General features: G+C 29.2%; 4 protein-coding genes across 5 annotated transcripts; 2 read left to right on the top strand and 2 right to left on the bottom strand.

The window, feature by feature from the left end:
* Positions 1-606: 606 nt before the first annotated feature.
* LOC108916860 lies at positions 607-3,615 on the top strand. Its single transcript, XM_018723173.2, has 5 exons — positions 607-831; positions 955-1,230; positions 1,349-1,438; positions 1,508-1,809; positions 3,459-3,615. The coding sequence occupies exons 1-5, from the start codon at positions 607-609 to the stop codon at positions 3,613-3,615; spliced, it is 1,050 nt and encodes a 349-aa protein (XP_018578689.2).
* A 124-nt stretch (positions 3,616-3,739) lies between these two features.
* Positions 3,740-14,183, bottom strand: LOC108916982 (tyrosine-protein phosphatase 69D). The gene is made up of 10 exons (XM_018723371.1): positions 13,922-14,183; positions 13,687-13,837; positions 9,794-10,994; positions 8,591-9,063; positions 8,187-8,425; positions 7,869-8,106; positions 6,574-7,435; positions 5,887-6,516; positions 5,578-5,811; positions 3,740-4,839 (listed from the first exon to the last, which is right to left on the bottom strand). Exons 1-10 carry the CDS (start codon positions 14,004-14,006, stop codon positions 4,771-4,773), a joined length of 4,182 nt encoding a protein of 1,393 aa, XP_018578887.1. The 5' UTR covers positions 14,007-14,183; the 3' UTR covers positions 3,740-4,770.
* Positions 14,184-14,723: 540 nt separating this feature from the next.
* LOC108916956 (palmitoyltransferase ZDHHC16) lies at positions 14,724-17,989 on the top strand. 2 transcript variants are annotated; one of them, XM_018723326.2, is made up of 8 exons: positions 14,724-14,996; positions 15,051-15,198; positions 15,557-15,748; positions 15,860-15,977; positions 16,112-16,317; positions 16,370-16,478; positions 16,539-16,731; positions 16,785-17,989. In XM_018723326.2, the coding sequence occupies exons 1-8, from the start codon at positions 14,950-14,952 to the stop codon at positions 16,885-16,887; spliced, it is 1,116 nt and encodes a 371-aa protein (XP_018578842.1). In that variant the 5' UTR covers positions 14,724-14,949; the 3' UTR covers positions 16,888-17,989. The 2 variants fall into 2 exon arrangements, with proteins under 2 accessions (XP_018578842.1, XP_018578843.1); XM_018723327.2 differs by having other exon boundaries at positions 15,666-15,748; positions 16,785-17,987.
* Positions 17,990-18,088: 99 nt separating this feature from the next.
* On the bottom strand, positions 18,089-22,493 carry LOC108916955 (serine protease snake-like). Its single transcript, XM_018723325.1, has 7 exons — positions 21,935-22,493; positions 20,590-20,736; positions 20,371-20,529; positions 19,171-19,331; positions 18,993-19,099; positions 18,436-18,853; positions 18,089-18,338 (listed from the first exon to the last, which is right to left on the bottom strand). Exons 1-7 carry the CDS (start codon positions 21,999-22,001, stop codon positions 18,174-18,176), a joined length of 1,224 nt encoding a protein of 407 aa, XP_018578841.1. The 5' UTR covers positions 22,002-22,493; the 3' UTR covers positions 18,089-18,173.
* Between the last annotated feature and the right edge of the window lie 1,384 nt (positions 22,494-23,877).

Below are 23,877 nucleotides of genomic sequence, written 5' to 3'. Positions count from 1 at the left end.
CATACGACAAATAAAAAATGTCCTGAATTTTTTGCCCTGGTCTGAAATTTTTAGTTGCTTTGTTCTGAAAATAAGAAAATAAAAGTTGGCAACCCATCGTGGTCGCGAGTTAGCAAGTTTGACCATTTCGACTATGTTTATAAATAGTAGATTTTCATATGAGAAAAAATTAAATTTTTATATAATTATGTACATATACCTTCATTATGGTCAGTTGCTGGAGCATTAATATATTTTTTAATTGTATCAGATATCCAGATTAGAAACAAGGAATGTAGGCAAAGAAGTTATTTTTAATCTGTCCTGTTTATTGTTATATCTTTAATAGAACATTAAATCCGAGTTCAAAGTAATAAAATGTAAACGTCTTTACATGTCGCTATAAACAGACAATATAATTGTTTTGAAACCTTTAAATAAAAATTAATTCTAAATGCACGTACCTATTCTATTCATATAAAAAAATATTACCTACTTAGATACAATTCTTCCTTCGTGTTACCCACACATTAATATTGTTTGATATTTCAATATATCTTGTAAAATACAGTGTCCCATACATAATTATATTTTATCAATAGACATTATATAAAAAATTGTTCCAGAATGCATCTCTTTTTGCTATTATTTCTACCAATAATTAGTACAAATTCTATGGAAAGTGCTCAATATCTGCAAAATGCTGTAAGAGACCTTAGGAAGTTAAATTACAGACAAACGTTAAGACGAGCAGACACAGCTATGGTATCTGCAGCTGCAACAGCAGTACCACAAGCAGATTTTACTGTACAACCACCAATAGTGGAGAGAAGAGTACAACATGGGGATGAGGTATAATAATATATGAAATTATAACATATTTTTTCTTGTGCAACATATATTTAGTTTTTGTGTTCATATTATGGTCTAGTAGTGTTAAACTATTTTCAAAGAAAATATATAACATCATTGTAGGTACCACCTGTTAGTCTAACGAAAGGAGAATTGACAGCTTTGTACGAAGCAGCAGTTGCTAAAGGCGAAACTTTAAAATTAGATACTGGAGATAACAGTTACATACATGCAGCTGTTCATGAATTAGATAGTTCAGAAAGTCACAAATCCTCAAGTTATCAATCTCCAGAAAATCATGAAGAACCTTCTGCTGATGACGATCCTGCAGGATATTACTATTATTATTACCCCATTAAGAGTTTTTTGGATGAAATGTCATCGCAACCAAGTAGTAGTGTAAGTATAAACTAATAAACTAAAAAGACATTCTTTATGCTTATTGTATATTGAATAAAAACGTTTATAATTTTGTATCAAAAGTGCATGTAAAAATATTGACACTGCAACATTTCAGTCGAATGAGTATGCATACAAACCTCACAAGCCTAAAGAACCCCCTACAACATATAGACCGCAATATCAGTATCATTCTCATCATCACCAGGTAAGTTTAAGTAGAAATACCTAATATGTAATGTCTTTTCTACCTAATAACATTTAAATACGTCTTCAGCATAATATAACCATTAACAAAGCAATGATGGAAGATAAGAAACCAAAAACTTTAGAGCCTCTGTTCATGGCAATATCCGGATTTATTGGTATGGCAGTTATGTTTGTATTATCTGTGCTTGTGCTTCCAAAATTTGGTATAAAACCCAAAACTAAGGTGTTTGGTAAGAAGAATGAGAAAATTGAGGATTTCGCTAGATTAGCCATAGATGCTATCGAAGGAGGCGATTGTGCGGAAAGATTTGCTTGTGAATTGAGTAAAACTGCTAGAGCTTTTCATTTACAAGACAATCGATTCGTCAAGTAAGTATAATGCTAGGAATTCACTGAATTGTGGCAAATCAATTTATACAGGATATTAAATATGTTTTTATACTTTTTTCAATAAGGCGCAATCTTGTAAACAGTTAGTTTGTGATGTAGACTATTAAAACAACCACACTAAATTTTAAAACCATGTAACGTCTTACATTAATTTGACAAACTACATTTTTATAACCTCAGAATAGAAATGGCGGGGAGTTACACTATTATGATGAAAATCGATTCTCACACTAATCAATAGAAAATTCAATAAAAATTGTTAAAAAATATGTTTTTTACTTACAATTTATTTTGGTTTTCAACAGTACGTAAAACTTAAGGGTAAAACCTACCCTTTCACTCCCAACAAACGCAAACTACCAAATCTGTTTCTCATTGGTTTAAAAAAGAAACTCATTGACAATAGTCAAGTCCTAAACTAATTGATTTTTTGTTTTTCAAATTTTCAAAAGGGATACTTGATACAAATATATACTATTTGATTATCACAAGTTAAAATTTAGTTATTATTACCAAATTTATTACATTTGATGAATACTTATTTGAGGCGATTTCCGTATCTTTCTATATTCTAGAAAATGTCGTTTCTGCTGTATGAAACTTTACAGGTTTTTTCATTCAACTTGCATAGTGGGTTGCAGCATAAAGCTAACAAACAATTGGATCATCCAGCTCTTTAGCACTGAAGATAAATTGTTTTATCTTCTGTGTCTTTAGGTAGGAGGACGTTGTGCCTAATTTCACAGTGTCCACAGGAACACTATTGAAACAATTACAATGATTGTTTTTAATAATAAATGCTGTTAAATTCAAACAAAATAAATTAAATTAAATATTTGCGAATTAAAAAATTGAGATGGCTATATGTCCACCTTAAGTTAGATTAGACTTTTCATTCCTCGTTTTTGGAAATTTGGAATTATTCCAGAGATTGTTGGCATTTTTATATATTTTTTATGGTTTTTATAATTGTATATTCATTTATAATTTTCGTAAATTTACAAGCAATAAATCAATAAAATCTTAGATGAACTATTTACTATTAAAGTTTTCAAAAAAATACAATTACAAATAGTTTTTCCAAATCCTTTTGTAATTACAGCTTTATCGAATTCATTCTGATCGCGAGTTTCATACGTGCAGAGGTAATTTGCTCACGTATTTAAATATATAGCCTTTAAATATGTAACTCACAGAAGTAATTTTTGTGCTGTGTACTCTCTTCTTGATCTGCATATCCCATGAATAAGATGAGTTTGGTCAAGCTGTATGGTCCTATAAAGTAGACCTTCATTAAAATATTATTTGATTTTGTATTAATTTATGAAAGTTTCCGAATATAGACGTGAATTTTGAAGAAAAATGGCACCGATAACAACTTTTCTGACCTAAAAGTACATTAAAAGATAATATATACCATTTCCACAAAAAGTTAGTAAAAAATAATAAAATCTAGTATTTAAAAAAACATTTTTTTTAATTATACCTACTTTATAGCTATCAGTTATATCTAAGTGTAAATCATATTTATATGATCTTGTATAGCATTTATCAGCATAAGAAACTTCAAATCATGGCTTTGTTTAAGTTAATCTAAACTATTTTATTTAAATATTAATTTGTTTTAGATTGCTCAAACGGATAGCTCCAGGTACATTTGGTAAACACATTGATAGAGTGGGGAAATACACGAACAAACAACTGAAATGTACTGCTATTCCATGTAAGAAAAAAAATAACATCGTTCAGAAGAAAAAGAATAATAATGCTCAGAATAAACATTAGTTGCCACCAAAGACATTTAGTTTTATTTATTTATTTATTTATTAAAATTGTAAATTATAAATATCAATAAATAAAGAATTATATATGCATAATCGTAATTTATTACATATAAAAAATGTTAGCATTATAAAATAAAGAAATAAAAATTTATATAATAATTAATATATTCAGCTGCAATCACTTGCATATACAGTCTTAATTTTGTATCCTAAATATAAACAGCAAATTATTTAAATTATATACACATATCTATAACATACAAATGACGTTCACGATCATAAAATAATAATTTTTTACACAGTACAATAAGCAAATTAAAGCACTACATCCTTAAGCATGTTAGACTTGAGTATTTTTCTAATATCTACCACATTTAACTTCACTATTTTTATTTAAAAAAATATTACAGTTAAAACTTTTACACAAATACTTCACTGAGCGACATAAAATTTTCGTTATAAACATGTATATAACACCTTTATTGATATGAAGTCAGAAAAATTTGCCAAATTTGTGATTCTACAATAGATAATAAAAAATGTAAAGTTAAATGAGACAGTTCTCTAATAAAATATATAAAACTTGATTACTGTTATATATAAATATAAATATAAAAAAGAGATTCAGTTATTTGTACCTGGAAAAAGTTCCTCAAAAATTATATTACAATATTGTGCAGATTCCAGTTTGCACATTATGACACTAACACCACGAGAAGTAGCACAAATACATTCTCCCTGATAAAACTGGCACAAATACTTCACAATCATTTAAAATGTGCATATATAATCGAAAATAAAAACTCAGTTTTTATTTAAGTTATGATTTGTTTTAAAACTATTTAAAACGAGTGTTAATTTATTCGCCATCAAAAAATTATTTATGTGGCAGCACAAATTTGAGCAAAGCATGAATTTTCTTAACCTACTCAAGAAAATAAGGTTTTCACTTGTGACAAAAACAAAACCTACACTCGAGTCCTTTGGCTTTAAAGAAAATATTTTGGTGTTCAACTAGAAAACAAAATATTTTCAACTAATTTACATCACCCTTAAGATATATATTACTTATATAAAAATACCTAAATATCAGTGAGACCAATCAATGGCTTTTTGGAATGAAATATAGAAGTTATATGGCACAAACTTTTAACATTCAAGTTTCACAAAGACCATGTAGTTCTGCATAATTTACAATAGCTCGATGAAGAAATTCATATTGAGCCTAAAAAATAAAAGTTTAAGCATTACAACACATTCTATAGAGAAAATCAAGTACAACTTGTATAATACTTGTTACAAGCAACTTAATAAAAGCATATTACGTAATTAATCACTAATACGACTGCGACATACAGGTATATAACCAGATCTCTGAAATTGGGTGGGACCAAGGTGTGGTCATGATTTTTACTACTTTATACCTAAGGCGGGCCTACCATAAGACAAATGGCACGGTCGCGCCAGGCGCCAAAGCGGTGGTAAAAATAAATTTTTTTGCAATATTTTGCAGATGCCAACGTCCGTAAACAGAAATTTACTTAAATTTTTTTCATATTGTTACACTATTCTTTTTGTCATTAAAATAACTAGCTTTATACATAAAAGTAAAGTGTGTAATAAATAAATGTGTACTTTAAGTTAAATGTTTTTCAATATCTACTTCTTTATTTGTTTGGTATCCGAATTCCAATTTTTTTTAATATTTGACCCCAAGGAAAAAAAATCGAGTAAGGGGGCGCCTAAATTGGATATCGCGCTACCACAAAATACACCGCGGGCCGGACTGTTTATACCACTTCTTCAAGCTACCTCCCAAAAAATAAATAAATAAATAATGAATAAAGATTTTTCACAATATACTGTTACTGATACCAATATTTTTAGGTGGGCCATGTTTCATGCAGTCTCACCCCTGGTTATATGCCTGGAGTTATAAATTTATAAAATAAAATACACTTACATATGAATTGATTAAAGATTGCCTCTGAGAGCGTAATTTACGAGTTACAGTGAAAATGTCTACTCGTTTTTCTGTTCTCAACTGCTGTACAAGAATACTAAGTCCAATAAACATGGAACTTCGGTCAGAGCCTAAATTACAATGGACAACCATGGAAGGCGAACATCCGTTTTTAATTAGTGCAGACTGTGAGTGATCAACAAGTTCTATTAATCCTCTAGTTACTTCGGGTACCTTTATAGAAAAATTTATAACATCAAATATAAATTATATTAAATCTTAATTATTAGATGAAAATATGTCTATTACCTCCCCATCAACCGTTGGCCAGCCGTGGTATTGCAAATGTGTCACACGTTGATCTTCGCCATCCCGACTTTTAATAAACATTTCACGTCTAGTATAATAAGGGCAACTTTCGGCCTGAATATACCTAACGTGGATATGATCATAGTTAAATTCATCTTCTGGCCAATATCTCGGGCATTTCCCTTCGCCTATTTCAGATAGCATAACAATAACACTAATTCCCTGCTCTGAAATCATTCTCCAAAAGTCGTTTACAGTGCACTCAACAGGATCTTGGGTAATGATGAATGATTCAGTATTATCGTAGCCTTCAATAAATGAAGCATTTATGTATGTGGAATGTTCTTTCCCCGATAACGGTGTTAATATAACTCTATTTCTATCATACGGAATGACACTGTCAGAACGATTCTTCTCCTTATTTTCTTCTCCACTTGCCACCGAGCAAGATTTTCTATCCTCAAATGCATTAATTATATTCTCAAACTCTTCTTCTAACTTACATTTGGTTTTGCCATTATCACACTGTCTTAATTTTTCTAGAGTACTTTTTAACTCATTAGAGTTTATTTCCGTATCGCCATATTGAGCAACTTCCATTAAAGCACGGTAAATAAATATATACTGTTTCTGAAAATGAAAACAAAAGATATAAAAATCTGTCTATTATAATACAAACATACCAACCAATGATTGCACTAGGAAATTTCTTTGATGCCGCAAATCACAAATTGTGTTAAATATAGACACCTGTCCTTCTTCCTTTAACTGCTGTAAGAGGCAATCTAAAGCAACCAATGTTCCAGTTCTGCCAACTCCTGCACTACAATGCACTAAAATGCTGCCCTTCTCTGCAGAGTAAGCCTCATTAACCCTTTTAATAAACTTAATAATGCCATTAGGATGTTCCGGTGCCATAAAATCTTTCCACACTAAGTAGTGGTACTGCGTAATATGTCTTTCTTCTGGTTCCTTACCAGCAGTATGTTTACAAATTTTCAGATCTCTAACAATGTAATCTGAATATCTCATTTCCTGAAGATGAGTAACTGTAATATCACCAAAACATTTATCTCCATCACTTTTATCAGGCCAATATTTAGCACATTTGGTTTTACTATATTCCTCAAGATTCGTTAACATTAATATCAGTTCTAAATGCTGTTCCCAAATCATCCTCCAAAACTCATTCACTGTAGTATCCATCGGTCCCTGAGCACAAATGAATTTCTTCCGTTCTTTATATCCCATTACAAAATTAGCATTTACGTAATCTGACCCAGCAATACTATCAACCTGAGACAATTTTACTCTTGTCTGATCATAGGCTTTAATATCGGGATATCTATTCTTGTAAACATTTTCTCTAGTATCAGAGGCTCGTGTTGTTCTATCTGAAAACCGATCTGGTAAAAGTTCAAATTCTTGTTGGAAACCATAATCTGAATCTCGATGATGTTCAATGTAGGCCGAAATTAGATCAGCTTTGCTAATCGGACTCATATCAGGAGGATTTAAAGACACAAGTCTCTGACGACCCCTTAAACTCCTAAAAAATATTACAGTTTAAATTGACTATTAAAAATATTACTACCTTATTTTCCACATTAAAAAAATGCATGTTTCAATTCAGATATAAACCCATCCCATACTTAAAAAAATTGTATCTGAAAATTTATACCAATAAACATTTTTTAATTTTTTTTATAACACATCTAAATCATGCAAAAAAAATTATAATGACTCAATACAATCATTCAGTTAAACTTCATAATACTAATCAAAATTATGTAAATGAAAAAGAAACGTGAATATGATATTAACCTCAAATACTTTCTTGAATACCAATACCCAAATATATATGCAGAACATATAAGAAGCATTTATAATTGAATAAGTAAAGAAAATGGACCTGATATCTTACAGATATATATCATTCATTAACAAAATTGTAACCCAGAGAGTAAAGAAATTATAAATACCGTAACGATGACCTGAACGTTATTTCCACAGCCTGAGCATGAGCCTGTTTGGTATAGCGGTGCAAAATACACAATGCTCCCAAAAGGACAAGAATTATTACCACCAGCCCACACAACACTTGTACAATTAAACTTAAAGCTCCAGCAGCCGGTGCAGCAATTACTTCAGGACCAGGATTCATCATGTCTAAGTAATTACTGTAGACTGTCAAAAAAACTGGTTTTGCTTCACCACGAACTAAAAATCATATGATGTGATGACATTTGTTATATTTCAAAAAATATTATCCTTCACACTACAAGTAATGTCACACTTACCAATAATTTCCACAAAACCAGTGTAGTTGCTGTTAATATCCAAATTTCCATCGTACGGTTGTAAAGGGTCAAGCATCTCATTTCTTCTAACTCTATTGGCTAAATTAGTAACATTTTTATTAACCTTTTCTTCTCTTGGTGTGTTATACGGTCTTAGTCCAATGCACTCATCACATTGCGTATTCGTAGAGTTAAAAACCTGTTCATCTCCCAAAAATACTTCTGGATGGAAAGTAGAACTAAAAAGTAAAGCACTAAAATAAAGCTATTTTTTTTATCATTATGGGACACCTACTTTTTTCTTTTAAGAGTAACAGAATGTTCTTTTAATACAAGTACTATACTATTAACACTTCTTATGATATTGTAATGATGACCATTTCAAATGTAAATGTTAATTTTACCTTGTAAACATTTCTGCTACATATGCTCCACCTCTAGGAGTTCGATGTGCCTCTTGATAAGACACTATAGTCAAATCTTCAGGTGTTGGTAAATCAGAGAGTTTTTGCTGGGATTCCATTCTTACAAGATAAATCCGGTAACAACAAATTGGCCCATTTCTTTCCGAAACTCTAGGCATAATCAATTTAAACATCCATTTACCCTGATCTTCCATCTTTTTCCAGTGAAATCGTGCCAATTTTTGTTTATCAGGAGTTGTTGGAGGCATAGTACAATTTAAAGTTACAGACTGTCCATTTTTTCTAAGACGGTTGACACACGATATCCTCACAGTGTAGTTTGTATTGGCAGATACATTATAAAATCGCGTACTTAGCGTAATTTCACTGGTACTGGTTACTTTTGGACCCCATGTAACATATTCCAAAAGGCCCTGTTCGTTAATAAATGAGGCAGTACCTTCTAAATTAACCTGAATATAAAAAAAATTATAGATATCACCATTGGTATTATTTTAAAAGAACACAAAAGATAAAAAGAATTTGCAAGAATTGTTTTAATACCTAAAGTCCCATGAATAGAAAACGATGTAAAAATAGATTTAAATATTGACGTTTATAATCTACCCTTACATTAATATTTAAACACTGTATATAAGCAACAAACCTGTCATAAACATTTTTGAACAAAATGTTAATTTTTCAATAATAAAGCAGTTACTGAATACTACAGTTAAGCGTAATTGCGTGAAAAAGTCCAAAACAAAATGTTATTTACATTAAAAGCCAATAATATTAAAATTGCACAACACAACTAGAACTTACGCAAATCAAGGCATTTAAATAACAATTTTGCCTGTCTGCTGGTTAAACTGTGTAAAATAAATGTTATTAATACAAAAATTTAGAACAAAAATTATTTATATTCAATATATTCTATAATTGATTTATACAAGCAGGTAAAAAAATAAAACTTGTTTTATAATTTTTTTTCCTTTAAATAGCCTAATGGTTTATTATTCTTTATCTGTCTGGTTTAAATTAAAATTAATTTGAATATAAAAATCATCTCATATGGTCAATATATAAAAGATAATCATACAGGGTGTCAGAAATTTATTAAAACAAACCATTTAATATATCATTATACGTCATATTTTGTAACACCCTGTACATATAGCTACATTAAATTTTAATACATACATTGTATGACACTATTGTACCATGTGGATGTGAAGGAGGCTGCCAAGACACATAAACAAAGTTCGTATGACTGATATTATCAAATCTACACTCCACAGAAGCATTTGAGGGTGGATCGGCTACTCCATCCATTGTAGTCCCATTTATTATTTTAGACCATGGCCCACATTCTCTACTGTAATCACTACATGCAGCCACTTGAATATAGTATGTTGTTGCAGGATTCAAATCAGAAAACATATACAAGTAGTCTTTATTTGCTGGTTGAATAGCCTCAAATTTTTGGGAGTTATTGTAAGCCCTTAAAATTAAGTTGTAATAATGGATGTGATCTTTAAATTTATCGGGTGGAGAAGTCCATTTGATATTTATCGAATTTGTTGTTGCCCCGGGAGCTGTTACTTCTGGTACAAAAATCGGTTCTTCATCTAACATTTTCACTAAGTTACTTGTAGCATGCTGACTGGGACCTTGTGAATTTTCAGCAATAATTCGAACTTTATAAGTGGTGCTATTTTTACCAGAAGCTAATGTGTTGTTCTTAACATTTAACACTAATGAACGACTGCTGCTGTTTATTTTGGCTTGATAATAAACCCAATCTTTCTCGTCACCTGATTTATATAGAATTATATACTTTATGTCATTTGGGCTATTTCCATCATTTACAGTCCAGTTCAGAAATATTTTATTTATTCCTATTGGCTTAACGACATCTAGTGCTATCTGAGGTTTATCAAGTACTAAAATTTCAGTAGACCCATTTGCTCTAGATATTGATGTGTTTACTATACAAGTATAAGTTCCATTATCTTTTTTAGTTACTTCTAGTTTCAAGCTTGTATTTTTGTGAGTAGGATTTATAGTATGTACCTCCCACCCTTCAAGGAGAGGTTCATTATCTTTAAGCCATTTTATATTCTCAATGGGATAACCTTTGACAACACAATATAGTTCCGCTTTCTCATGAATTTTCTTATATATTCGTGGAGATATTTGTACTATTTGAGCAGGTGAAGTAACATTTAGTAAAATTGAACGAACATCCAAATCGATATATGTTTCATTAGTTTTCATTAGAGCATGACATTTATAGTAACCAACTTGATCAAAATTTATATTCAATATATGTAAAATTGACACTTCTAATTTGTTTCCCGACTCTTTATTTATATTTTCACTGTCCATCTCCAGTTTAAAACTAAAACAAATATTAAATCATCTATGTTGCTCTATATTTTTAATCATCCTACATTTTAAACGAACACACTCAAGTGTTACTGAGACAAAGCCACTATAGAATTTCGTAATAGTTTTAATGGAATTAAAATATTTAGTTATGGACAAAGCTATTATAAAATATTAAGAGGGTTGCCAGCGCAAATCTCTATTTGTTTAAAATTGCTCAATGTTTGGGACTATTTGCAGGAATCGGTGGAATGTTTGAATAATTGTTTAGGATATTACAATCTAGGTTTACCTATAGCAATGGACTATTTTTACAAGTCAATTTTTTTATGAGGAACGATTATTATGTATTTCCTCTCTGGACAATAATCCGCGAAGACATTATACAGGGTGTTAATTAAGTATGTACAATAAATTCAACAGGCAATTATTTGAGTGATTTTAAGACAAAAAGTTCATATAAACATTGGTCCGCAGATGCCTCGTTTTCAAGATACAGGGTGTTAAAAGTTGTTATTTCGTAAATATTTTAAATATCCTGTACCCAATTTTGTTGTAATTTGGCAGTGTTACTTGTAGTATTAAGGGGCTAATTTTACCCTAATTTGATTAGATTTGTTAAGTCCAGTGGCGTCCCAATCAGTACCTTAACGAGTATTTTTGCCAAAAAAAAATTACGCCACTGACTTTTTCGTAATTTTTATATATATATTTTTTTTTGGATTAAGCAACTAAAAATACAACTTTTTTGTCTCTTGAATGTTTTTCGTATTTTGATTAATTTTTGGAGAAAAAAAAATAAAATCCACTTAATTGCATATCCTTAGACCACACAAGAAATATTATTAAAAATATTCGTTAAGGCATCGCTCGGAACATCACTGGACTTAACAAATATAATCAAGTTAGGGTTAAATTAGCCCTTTAACACTATAAGAAACACTGCCAAATTTCAACAAAATTGAGTAAATGGTGTTTAAGATGTAATGATGACAATTATTACGGCTATAGAGAACAGGGCAACAGAATTTTACTAGTAGCACTAAAATTACAATAACTAGGGGAAAATAATAGGTGAGAAAAGATTATTCTTTTGAATTATGTAATGGGATATAATTGTGACTAAAAAATGTATTGCCTTTTATCACTGACTATTATTGTACAATGAAAGTTAATGTGAACTGTATAAGCGATTTTGCTAAAACTGCTTAAGTATATGAATTTGATTTTAAAAATTTTAATCCAACCATACACCATTGTTATCAACTCATGATGTACTAACCTATGGATGTTATTATTACAGAAAACTTCTCATTTAAATAACCACTCTCTCTTTCCCCATTAATAAATAAAACAAAAAGGACAGTGGTATGAGATTTTAATTAGTTGAGTTAAATGGTTAGTTACTTTACAATTTAGTATTTCATAGTTGTCGACCAAATGATGACTTCACACAAAAATAAAACAATACAGGGCAAGTTTTTTGTCAGATTATTTTATTTTCTGTTAATATCTGAAAAGGAGGTAAACACCCCATTGTGGGATTATTTGAATGTTGCAGAATTTAAAGGAGTGGGAATAAAAGGACTTATGATTAAAACTGTTTCGATAATTCTGTTTTTCCAACTATAAACAATTTTAAATAATTTGTTACATGAAGTTATATTGACATAATAATATGCCTATTTGTTTTAATAAAGCACTCTGATTTTAAAAAGCAAGTAGTTAATATAAATATAACTGTTGCAATTTGAATTTGTTAATACATACTGTAATTATATTTTAAAGGTAATAATTTAATTAATATGGTGAATTAATATTTGTCACAAAATTCATGTTCAAATAAAAGTTCTTTTATACCCATACAAAATGACAAATAATTTGTTATTCTAATTTAAAAAATGATGCAAACATTTTAACCACATTTCATGATAGGTATATTAAATTCACTGAATTTGTAACAAAAGATAAACATAAAATGATAGATTAGGGAGCAAATATTTAAAATATAAAAACCATTAAATTCGGAAATATTAACACATAAATTTCAAGACCTACTTTGAATTCTCCTGTATAAGTACTTTTGCTTTATTAAGTACATATATTATTTGTTTTATTCATCTATAAGATACAATTAAAATATATTAAACCATAAAATAAAAAATATATATTGTGAAGATAGTTTAGGCTTTGCAAAATTGTTTATAAACTTTTGGCGGCCATGATACGGGTGGGGCGCCGGGCCGGGGACGAGCACAGACAGATAGAGAGAACGACTAGAGACGAGGTGGTGTTGAGATATCTAATTTTGGTCATTGTTTTTATTCTAAAATCTACTAGTTATATTTGTGAAAAACTGTGTTTTAACAATATCTTAAGACTACAATATTAAATTTATGTTAACATAAATAGTTTACGGTTCATTATTTTATGGGATTATATAGATAATATTACTCATATGCCCATTTCTGAAAACTTTGTATAAATAGTAGTTTTGACTACTGATTTAAATTGCACTGGTTTGTACAGGTAATTGCAAAACTGTGTAAAGGTAATATAATTGATAGCACTAATAAATACTGGTAGAAAAGTTTATGAATTAAAAACATGCTTAAATCTACTGTACTAGATAATAATTGCAATAACTTTCAAAAATTATTTATTTTATATTGTTTTATGTGCCGTAAACTCAGCTGTAAACATACCCTTTATGATCCGATATATTGTTTTCATTAAACGTCCACATCATTTTACTTAATGTCCATTTGGTTTTACAAATAATGGTAATATTTTCTCCTAATGGCAAATGATTTGGGTGCTCATGTTTAAGTACTTCGATGGTTATGTTGTCTTCCTCTAAAAATGGATTTATAAATTATAATTAGAACCTAACAAATCTACATGATACCCAAGATAAAAAACAAAACTAACTGCAATTACCTGTGGGGTTGCTCCTAACTATTTGATATGTCAAAAATAAATAAAAAAATACTATTACACAGGGATAATGGGCTTGGCATATCATGGCGCCTTAATTTTGGGCACTCTCTAAGCTTCACAATAAGACAATTTTACAAAACACTACAGTTTATGGCAAATAAATAATAAACAAATTCATTTCTTATGTACTATCATAAAAATCACAATACATATTTGCAAAACAAATCGCCGACTAGTTTACAGTGTTGTTCTACACAATATTTTTATTGTACCATTGATTTTATTAAACTACCAGATAGGTTAACTAATGTTGACATTTAACAACGTGTTTTTAGTTGGTAAAATGTACTAGAGATGGCATATAGCATATGAGTTAACTTTGACAGGGAAAATAAACAAGAGTCACTCGGAGACAGTATGCAGTCTTGTTTAAAATTATCCACCTATGGACGATTTTATGAAAAAAATAATCATGTTTCTACTACTAGAAAAAATATTTATATAAAATTGAATTTATTTTAATAAATACCGAATAGGGTCAGCCAAGCTGTTTTGCATATTATAATCTCTGATCTACATCAAACGGTGTCCGGTAAAATCTTCTTACTCGAATAACTTTGTACACATTAAGTGAACAAATTTGTATTAGCAAATCATAAGGCAGTTATTTTTACGTAGTGAACATTTTATTGAAGATTACTAAGGTTAACTCGAGCATATCAAGTGAACACAGTCCAGTAGAACAAACCTACTTGAGTCGAACGTCAAACGTCAAATCTTTAACTTCATGTCATGTCGTTTTTTAAAGGTTATTCATAATTCTAAACAAACTAACAAACGAAATGTTCTTTAAGAAAGGAAATTCATCATACAGAAAATAAAATATTGAGGTGTTTTTGGGAGAAGAAAATAATGCTTCCAGTACTGTAAATTTTATAATTCAAATGTTTTTTAAATGTATAATTTGCCAATAAATATCTTCAGAATGAAATATTACTTATGACAATAGTTTTAAGTAAAATTTTAAAATGGTTACGATACACTGGTCACTTCGAAGAATACCACAGTCCATATAGTAAGTATTTTGTATTACACAAAAATTATAAAGAAGTAAAACCTATTTTTTCAGTTACCTCATAAAATCTGTTCTTAAAAAATGTCGAATAACTTTTCGTTCTCTCACGTACCATCATTTTATGGATCAAAGTTATGCTGCAGATGTGTGTATGGAACCAATGTTTTGGTTTGTAGACAATTTTACATATGCAATCGGACCTGTGAGTAATTTTATTTTTTAAGTATTACCTTTGTACTGAAAGTTTGAATTGTTTGTAATATTTATTTATAACTTTTAAAGAGCCTTATGTTTTTTATTAAATTTAAGTAAAATCGAAAAGCAGATTCAGTATAACTGAACTGAAAAAATTATAAATATTAATATGTGTATTTATAGTAGAAATGCTAGAGAAATAAAAATAATAGAAAATAAAGAAGTATCTTTAAACATTTAAATGTTTTGCTTTTATGGTTTGTACAGTAAATTACATTTACATGTATATTTTTTTAACTCGACAATTAATTGTTGAATTATTTTTGTTTTATCTATTAACTGTTTTTGGTTATTGTTTATTTCAGTTATTTGTTATTGCTGTAGTTGCACTAACAGCATCTGTAGTACTAATTGCTTATTGGATTGGTCTACCTTATTGGTGGAATAAAAATTGTTATATATGTGTGGTTCTAGTCATAATCGGACATTGGTTGCTATTGAATATTTGCTTTCATTACTATATGGCTGTTGTCACTCCTCCTGGATTTCCTCCCCAGGTAATAATCTTGTGATATTTTTCTATACCAATGGAATAAATTAAACCAATGTTCATCAACTAACTAATTCATTGATTAAATCTTCCCTAAACTGACCTGTCAATATTTCAGGGTGAGTTAATAACAGAAGCAGTTAGTATATGCAAAAAATGTATTTCACCAAAACCACCCAGAACACATCATTGCTCTGTATGCAACCGTTGCATACTCAAAATGGATCATCACTGCCGTATCCTTATAAAATTTCCAAAGCCTTTAGAATTTCAGACAATTTCAGAAAAGTACTTATAATATATACTTAATCTAATTGATAAAATGTTTCGTATCAATTTTTTTTATCTATTTCTCTTAACACTTGTGTAGCTTGGTTAAACAATTGCGTAGGTTACAGAAATCATCGATATTTTTTTCTCTATATGGTCTATATGGTACTTGGAGTATTTTTTGTTATAATATGTGGTTTTGATATAGCATATACTGCTATAATGTTGGCTCCATCTGAACTAGATGAACCTGAGTTAGAAGGTCATTCTGTAAAGATAAATAAGACTGGCGCATTAATACCAGTAGTAAGTTACTGTTTATAAAGAAATATTGATGAATTAACAAGTCTTATTTTAGACAGATGTGCAATACTTAGATAGTTCGTTATTAGATGATGATCAGGGTTTTGAATATATAAGTCCATGGAGGCGGAGAGCTGTTGTATATATGACTCTTATCAATACTGGTAAGTTCAACAGGAAATGATTGATTTGTCATTATATTATTTTATTAAAAAAATTTTTAGGAGTTTTTGTAGCATTAGGCGTATTGTCTCTTTGGCATAGTCAGTTGATAGGAAAAGGAGAAACAAGCATCGAAGCTAACATAAATAAAGCAGAAACTTGTCGTTTAGCAGAAGTTGGTAGAGTATATATGAATCCATATAATTTTGGCACAAAAAAGAATTGGAGAATATTTTTAGGTTTAGTACAGGGAAGGTAAGAAGGGAGTATGAAGCGTTATGGTTTATTTTATTATTATATATTTTTAGAACATTTTTGAAAAATATACTTTTTCCTTCCGCTCACGAACCTATTGGTGATGGACTTACATGGCATACGATTCATGATGAAAATATTGATGAATGGCCATAATTTCTAGTCATTTTTTAACTTAAATTACTTAAGCTTGTAAGTGGTAAGGGAGATCTATATTTTTTTTATTTAATTTCTTACTTTGAGTGATGATAAAGTAACATACAATTTGGCTGAAAAATTTCTGGGCTGGTTGTCATATTGCTGGTTTAGGCTTCTTGATGTTTTGAGAGATGTATGGCTTGTAGTCATTGGCCTGTGTTGATCTCAATTGAGGTGAAGCGGTGGAGCTACCTGGAATTTAGAAACAGCTCATCTGCAAAATTCTAGGACCAAATTCAACACAGACCAATGACTACAAGCCATGGAAATTGCTCAGCCATTGACAATTGCCATAGAAGCCTGCAAACTAAGTTAACGTACAATTTACATTTAATTTATTAAAATAATTTTACTTTTTGTTATTGATTCTCTTATTTACATGTATGTATTAATTATTCAGAAGTTACACTGGCACAATATATTCTCAAAGATTGAACGAGATCATGAAGGTTACCTATCATTTCATAAACAAAAAAGTGCTATTGGCTGTTCACGTTTAACATCTACAACTATCTTATAAAAGTGCTCTTTTTTCACACCATCCAGTAAAGAAATAATACATTTCTTATTTTTTTATAAAGACTGAATATTAAAAACTATATGTTTTTGACATATCTCCCATATTAGTCGGTTGTTTTTCTGCATACCATTTTCCTACCTACTTCTTTTAAGCAATAACTGCAAAATTGATTGTATGTCTTTATCTTATAGCTATTAAATCATTCAAGTAGGTCTCCCTACTTCATTCCAAATGTTTGAATGATATTAATACACCAAAAAATTTATAAAAGGCTAATAAAATATTCAGGCAAACATTCTAAAGAGTTGTCGTTTACACTGTAAATGTCTTACGGATTTTCAGAATTTTTATATTGAATATACGAGTACTTTAAGTGTAACATTGTAAATCAGTAATACAAAAGGCATAATTATTATAAAAATATTGTGATTATGCATATATGATTATAAATTATTTCAGTATAAAATTTTTGTTTATAGTTTATTTTCTCATTCCGTAAAAATATCAATAATAATTTTTCACAATTTATATTAAGCTGTGAGAAATATGGAAATAAAGTATTGTCATAAGAAATTATGTTTTTATTTGTATTGCACAAGTTACTTATTAAAGAAGATGATTAAAAATGAAAATCACACCATAGGAAATATATAATCTATTTTTTAAAAGAATACAAAAGTTGGGTATAAAAATTAACAATCATTAAGTAATACTATATATCCCTCTACCATATAGTCTTCTCAATCCAATCGACATAACTTGAAACTTTGGTATATACAGCTGTTGTATTAACTTGCCCACAAGATTTTCCAAATGATGTAACTCCTATTACATAAAATTTACATTGATTGCCTGCTTTTGTGATCAGTAATGGGCCACCGGAGTCACCCTAGAAAAAGGAAAAACAATTATAATAAATCCATATAATTACATTCTTCTTGTAGCCTAACTGCATTATATTTCACTGTAATTTATATATTCAGTACCTGACAAGTATCTTTTCCCCCTCTTAGATCTCCAGCACACAGCATGTTAGACACGACACCTCTTGGTAAATCTTTGCTTTTATGATAAATCTTAGTACATTCACTGTTGTGATAAATATTAAGTGTCACTTTCATTAACCTGTCACTAATTTCTGCGGCAAAGTCTGTTTTACCCCATCCTGTGGCTACTCCTGAGGGTTGTTCAATAAATTTTTCGGTATATAAACATGCTGGTCGGATAAATTTTGTAAATTCAACAGTCTGCTTGGTTTTGATCAGGGCAAGGTCATGATATTTTAAAGGAAATCTATAACCTGGGTGAAGTATTATATTTTCAATATCATAGTCATGATGCTGAGATCCATCATGGCTTGTGGACAAGTCAAGGTCACCAAGACGAACTACAGTTGGCGCACCTCTACAAAATTATTGAAAGGCATATTTATTTGAATTTGAGTAAAACTTACAATATATTTTTTTATACTGACTCAAATGATTTTAAATTATGACTCTAAATTTTAATCGTAATTAGTATTAAATAAAACTTTAATCCTTACGCATCTCTAGTAGACGTACAATGGGCAGCGGTCAGAACAAATCTGTCACTTATGAGAGTACCTCCACATCTCCATTTTTGATCGTCAGTTTGAAAACCAATAGCGGCCTAAATTTTTCAAAAAGTAATTGTAATGAGTTTTGTTTAAATACAACAAAATTTGAACATGAAATTCTTACCATAAATGGAAATTCCGCAGCTGAGGCTGGTTCTCCACCAACAATTAGAGGAACACTATTATAATCACATTTTTCTATACTAAGGCTTATAGGTTCTATATGAGTAACCAAGGGAAGCGCTTGAACCACTTCACTAAAGAGTTTACCATATTCTTCACATTCTGCAATAAAATAATTTCAAAAATCATTCCGTAATCTGTTATTTTATTTTTTAATTTAAAATTAACCGAGATTTGAAGGTCTCTTAAAAATGAATGTTATAAGGCACATTATATACCCTGCTAATGTAAAATAATCATGTTCTCAATACATGTGTTCTGTAATATTTATACAGGGTGTTTGTAAATAAGTGCGAAATATTTTAGGGGGTGTTTGCGGAAGTTTTTTTGCGAAAAAAATTCATATAAACGTAGGTCGAAGTATGCTTCGTTTCCAAGATACAGAGTGTTTAAATTTTAATTTTTTATTTATTTTTATTCAGTGAGATAGATATTGACTCGAAATTTGAAAAACGCTTTGGAGGAATAAATGTGCATATTTTGGGGTGATCCGAATATTTCTACTTGCACCTTTAAATAAAAGATTAACAAAACCTACAATAAAATATGTTTTATTTTTTTCCTCAAAAACAGTGCATCCTACAAAAAAAATTGAAGAGAACAATGTCATTCAGAATTGATGGCGTATTTCTAAAAATTATATAAAAAAAAAGTCAGTGGCGTACCATTTTTTTTATTAAAAAAGGTTGTGGCATTCTCGCACGAACGCCACTGGTGTACCCTGTATACAAGGTGTCACATTTTTTTCTAGATTGTACCCAACATTTTTTCAACTAGAACGCCTTGTGTATTATTGCATTTCTTATTTCTCATTGAATTTAATGCATTACTTACTCAATGTGTTTCAAAATATGAAACAAATAGAAAAAGTAATTATGGGAGTTAATGGTTTTGAATCATGGATTTTTATTAATTTTTTTTTATTTTAAATTAAAAATTAATTAAAATTATTAAATTTTGAAAAAATGAATCAATTTTAGGGGTCATAAAAAGTGTTGGTTGGGTATATATTTTATAAATAGTAACATTTTTTAAGAAAATGGGTATAGTCTTTTAATTTCTCGCTGTTTTTTGTGTTTTGTTAAAAATGTCTGTGAAATACCTGTACCTAATTATTTATATTTTTTTTATATATACTTACTTTGTTCGCTTATTCTTAAATTATCATTTGACTCTTCGATATCCCCTGGAAATATAAGAGGGTCTGGGTCAGCCGTATTAAATCGATCAACTTCTGGTTCATAGTGAACAATATCTGGTTTATTGAAACGATTTGTTTCTTGATCAGTAAGGTGACCAACTGAAATAAAAATAGACTTAATCATAATGCACCAACTCTATTTTTTACATTTAGCCTTACTAGGACAACAAACTACTGGTACCACTCTGTGGTAATATTCACATATGGTTGGATCGATTCCTACTTTAGCTTCTTGTTCAACAATAGGACAAGATATCACACATTTACCAGCTTGTCCATTGTAGCGGACTTCACAACTGTCTCCAACTAGAAGAAATTTATGTTTATATAGATTAAAATAGTAGTAGATATGTCTTATTACATGGACCCTTTCCATTCATCATCCATAATAGATTCGAAAATTTTTCCAATTTATAAAATCAAAATTAAAATTTCTTAAAAAAAATGTGCTCCGCTCATTGGATAAGTACCTATTATATTTGTTTGTATGTGGTGTAATAATCTATAGCCTGAGGGTATCTTCTATGCTAAGTGTCTGACCTTTGTTTTTTAATCCGATTTTTCCGCTCGATGTACACATATAAAAACTCGCTTTTTAATTCCTCGAGCATTATTAGCGTTGACAAACAGGTATTTTGCATGATATCAACACATTAAAAATGTATATTAATAATGAAATTGTATATTATAATTATTTCAAGCAAAATCTCTCAAAATTCGCATATTCGTTTTACCTAAAGTTGAACATTCTTACTGTCTTGAATTTTAAAATCTTGGAATAAAACAAACGCTGAACTAGTATTATAATCATCAGGGCCCCAGGCCCCAAAATTAGATGCTAACAAATAAATGCAGCATCTCTTATCATCGTTCTAATAATTAATAATTCTTACCTACATTTTCTAAAAGGTCAAAACATCTATACCACAAAAACGCATAAAAATTAATACCTACATAATTTTGCATTTTGCTCAATTAATTAATAATAATTCAGAATTATTTATTTATAATTTCATTACAAAAATTAAAAAAAGGATTTTTTTTACAGTTACAGCAGCAATTACCCTGCTTTAGGTAAAGCCAGCCCTGCGACTAATAAATGCATATCCTGTAAAATATAAATACGTTTTAGAACAAACACTTATAAAGTACCTACTACATACATAATTTTTATTCAATTTGGCCTTTAAAAATGGAGATTAAAGCAAAGTAAAAAGAGACACTATAAAAATTAATTTCAAGGAATAAATGTTTACCGCAGATTTATGAATATTAATATAGATATTATTTTATATTCAACGAGTTAAATTGTGGCGTGTATAATTTGTATCTAAATAATCATATTTTAGCTATCTAAATTATTTTTAAAAATCGTGTTTATTTACCTATAGTAAATAAAGGATTAGATTTAAGTCATATCATATATATTTTACATATTCCAAATTTATAGTTTATAGCATAACACAAATAGCATTTATAAATAAAGAAATTAAAGTATACTTACTATCTGCATATGAAATTGAGCACACTGTTAAAACCGCAAAAATATAAATTATTTGTTTTTTTATCATGGTGAACTGTCTTAACGCACAGACATCGTTTGATTTATTCACTACTTTACTGTATATCTTGAAACAAGAACTAATAACCAATATCAGTGGGTTTACCAAGTTCTTGGCGTCACTTTAACTTGTTTTTAAGCACTTATATTTTAGTGGAACTATTAACAAGGCAACGTATCAATCCTTGGAGCAGAATAACTTATTTTCATGATTGTCACCTATTGAAGTATATAGTTAGTTTCGAACTAACAAAACAATCGGTATTTAATTGCTATTTCCATTCCACTTCTGCACGAAGCTGGTTTACCGTGATGATGCGAGATTCTCATAAATTATACATTTGTTTTGATGATTTTGTAAATACAGGGTGTCCCTAAATACCTATACAATTTTATTAATCCTGACGTTGCTATTGTTTTGATTTACGTAATTATTAGTGTAATTGGAATTCAAAAATATTTCGGACAACAATTATAATAAATAAACGTGAAACGAAAACATTTTTAATTAATGATATAGGTATTTTGTAGGTTATATATCTCATCCAAATAAGAAAAAATTAGTCGCAATTACATTTTTATAACTCAAATTCAGATTTGGAAAATATTTTTCGTATATTCACAGACAATTTCAATAAAAAAAATGAGATTCCGCTATTATCTATTCAGTTACGTTTAATTACGAGGTAATTCCCAAATCCAACTCTTTGATTATTTCTGGTAATTCTTAGAAACAATTTATTATTGTGGAAATTTGAAATATATAGTAATTATGAAGGAATTAATATAATCAACTTTCTTGATCTCCAATCCAGAGACATTTTCTAATAATTTTACTAATACATTATAATGATTATATTCTTGTGCATTTCAGACTAACAAAGTTAACATATGTGTCATTTTATTAAATAAATAACATTTAGCACTTAAAGAAAACAAAAACTGTTTCACCCATTGTTTTATTGTCCGTGTTCACGCAAGCAAAAAACCTGTCACACTATTTCACATCCGCGATTTTTCTTATTAATTACCCGGTAGACAAAACAAAATTCGTAAATGTCGTAAATATTTAGAAGGTATATTATCTCTTAATGGCATAAAATATAAAAATGAGAATTTCTGCTTTCGGGAATTACAATTGCTGTAAAATACCTTTTCCATGTTTTGATTTGGAGAAACGTCGACATATATAGGTACATGGACCTTGCCCACTCTGTCTAATAGTTTATTGTAATTGTTTATCAACGTATAAACGTATTAATTTTATCAGAAAAACAAAAAGGTTTTCTAAAAAAATTCCAAGTCGAAAGAAAACATTAAATAACCTACTTTAGAGTTAATAAAATAAGTAGATTTTAAAAGAAATAAATCAATAAAGTGAAATTTGTCAGTAAGGGAACTTCCTTGGTTGATTATAAGACTACAGTTTAGTATTCTGATTATGACAATTACAAGTTCATTTTTACAAATATGTGCAATGTATACATTTTATTTTCATTAAAAAAGCTTATTATTGATCCAATATTGTTAACTTATCCGTAATTAATTTTTTAAATTCCTTAACAATAATTGTGCTTACAAAGTTAATATACTAAATAAATAGATATTTTCTTGGAGTTGGGATAGGAGCAATAAAACATCAATGGTAATGTCATTAATCAATACATTTATTTTTATTGTGACTGTATGTGATCTTTATAATGTTTTTATTTTAAATAAAATAGAATATGACAGTACAAATAGTACTTATATAAGTAGTTATATACATCAAAATGTAAATATGTGCTTAGAGAACAGTGAAGTGCACAATTTTTACACTATATGTGAACAATTTACTAACGAGATCATTGACTATAAAATGCTAAATCTTGTAACAAATACAACAC

The sequence above is a fragment of the Anoplophora glabripennis genome, unplaced genomic scaffold (genome assembly GCF_000390285.2).
Source record: "Anoplophora glabripennis isolate ALB-LARVAE unplaced genomic scaffold, Agla_2.0 scaffold2, whole genome shotgun sequence".
Taxonomy (NCBI): Eukaryota; Metazoa; Arthropoda; class Insecta; order Coleoptera; family Cerambycidae; genus Anoplophora; species Anoplophora glabripennis.
The sequence above is the reverse complement of the archived record's forward strand: the minus strand, read 5'-3'. Positions and strand labels throughout refer to the sequence as shown.

Excerpts from the sequence above, each read along its gene's own strand:
- LOC108916860 (XM_018723173.2), top strand. The coding sequence starts at position 607 with ATGCATCTCTTTTTGCTATTATTTCTACCAATAATTAGTACAAATTCT. Across the intron at positions 1,231-1,348 it reads CATCGCAACCAAGTAGTAGT|TCGAATGAGTATGCATACAA; the intron begins GTAAGTATAAAC and ends GCAACATTTCAG. Across the intron at positions 1,810-3,458 it reads CAAGACAATCGATTCGTCAA|ATTGCTCAAACGGATAGCTC; the intron begins GTAAGTATAATG and ends AATTTGTTTTAG.
- LOC108916982 (XM_018723371.1), bottom strand. The coding sequence starts at position 14,006 with ATGATATGCCAAGCCCATTATCCCTGTGTAATAGTATTTTTTTATTTA. Across the intron at positions 9,064-9,793 it reads GTACAATAGTGTCATACAAT|GTTAATTTAGAAGGTACTGC; the intron begins GTATGTATTAAA and ends TTTTATATTCAG. Across the intron at positions 6,517-6,573 it reads ATTTCCTAGTGCAATCATTG|AAACAGTATATATTTATTTA; the intron begins GTTGGTATGTTT and ends TTTCATTTTCAG.
- LOC108916956 (XM_018723326.2), top strand. The coding sequence starts at position 14,950 with ATGGTTACGATACACTGGTCACTTCGAAGAATACCACAGTCCATATA. Across the intron at positions 16,479-16,538 it reads TATGACTCTTATCAATACTG|GAGTTTTTGTAGCATTAGGC; the intron begins GTAAGTTCAACA and ends AAAAATTTTTAG. Across the intron at positions 16,732-16,784 it reads TTAGGTTTAGTACAGGGAAG|AACATTTTTGAAAAATATAC; the intron begins GTAAGAAGGGAG and ends ATATATTTTTAG.
- LOC108916955 (XM_018723325.1), bottom strand. The coding sequence starts at position 22,001 with ATGATAAAAAAACAAATAATTTATATTTTTGCGGTTTTAACAGTGTGC. Across the intron at positions 20,530-20,589 it reads ACCAGTAGTTTGTTGTCCTA|TTGGTCACCTTACTGATCAA; the intron begins GTAAGGCTAAAT and ends TTTTTATTTCAG. Across the intron at positions 18,339-18,435 it reads GGGGAAAAGATACTTGTCAG|GGTGACTCCGGTGGCCCATT; the intron begins GTACTGAATATA and ends TCCTTTTTCTAG.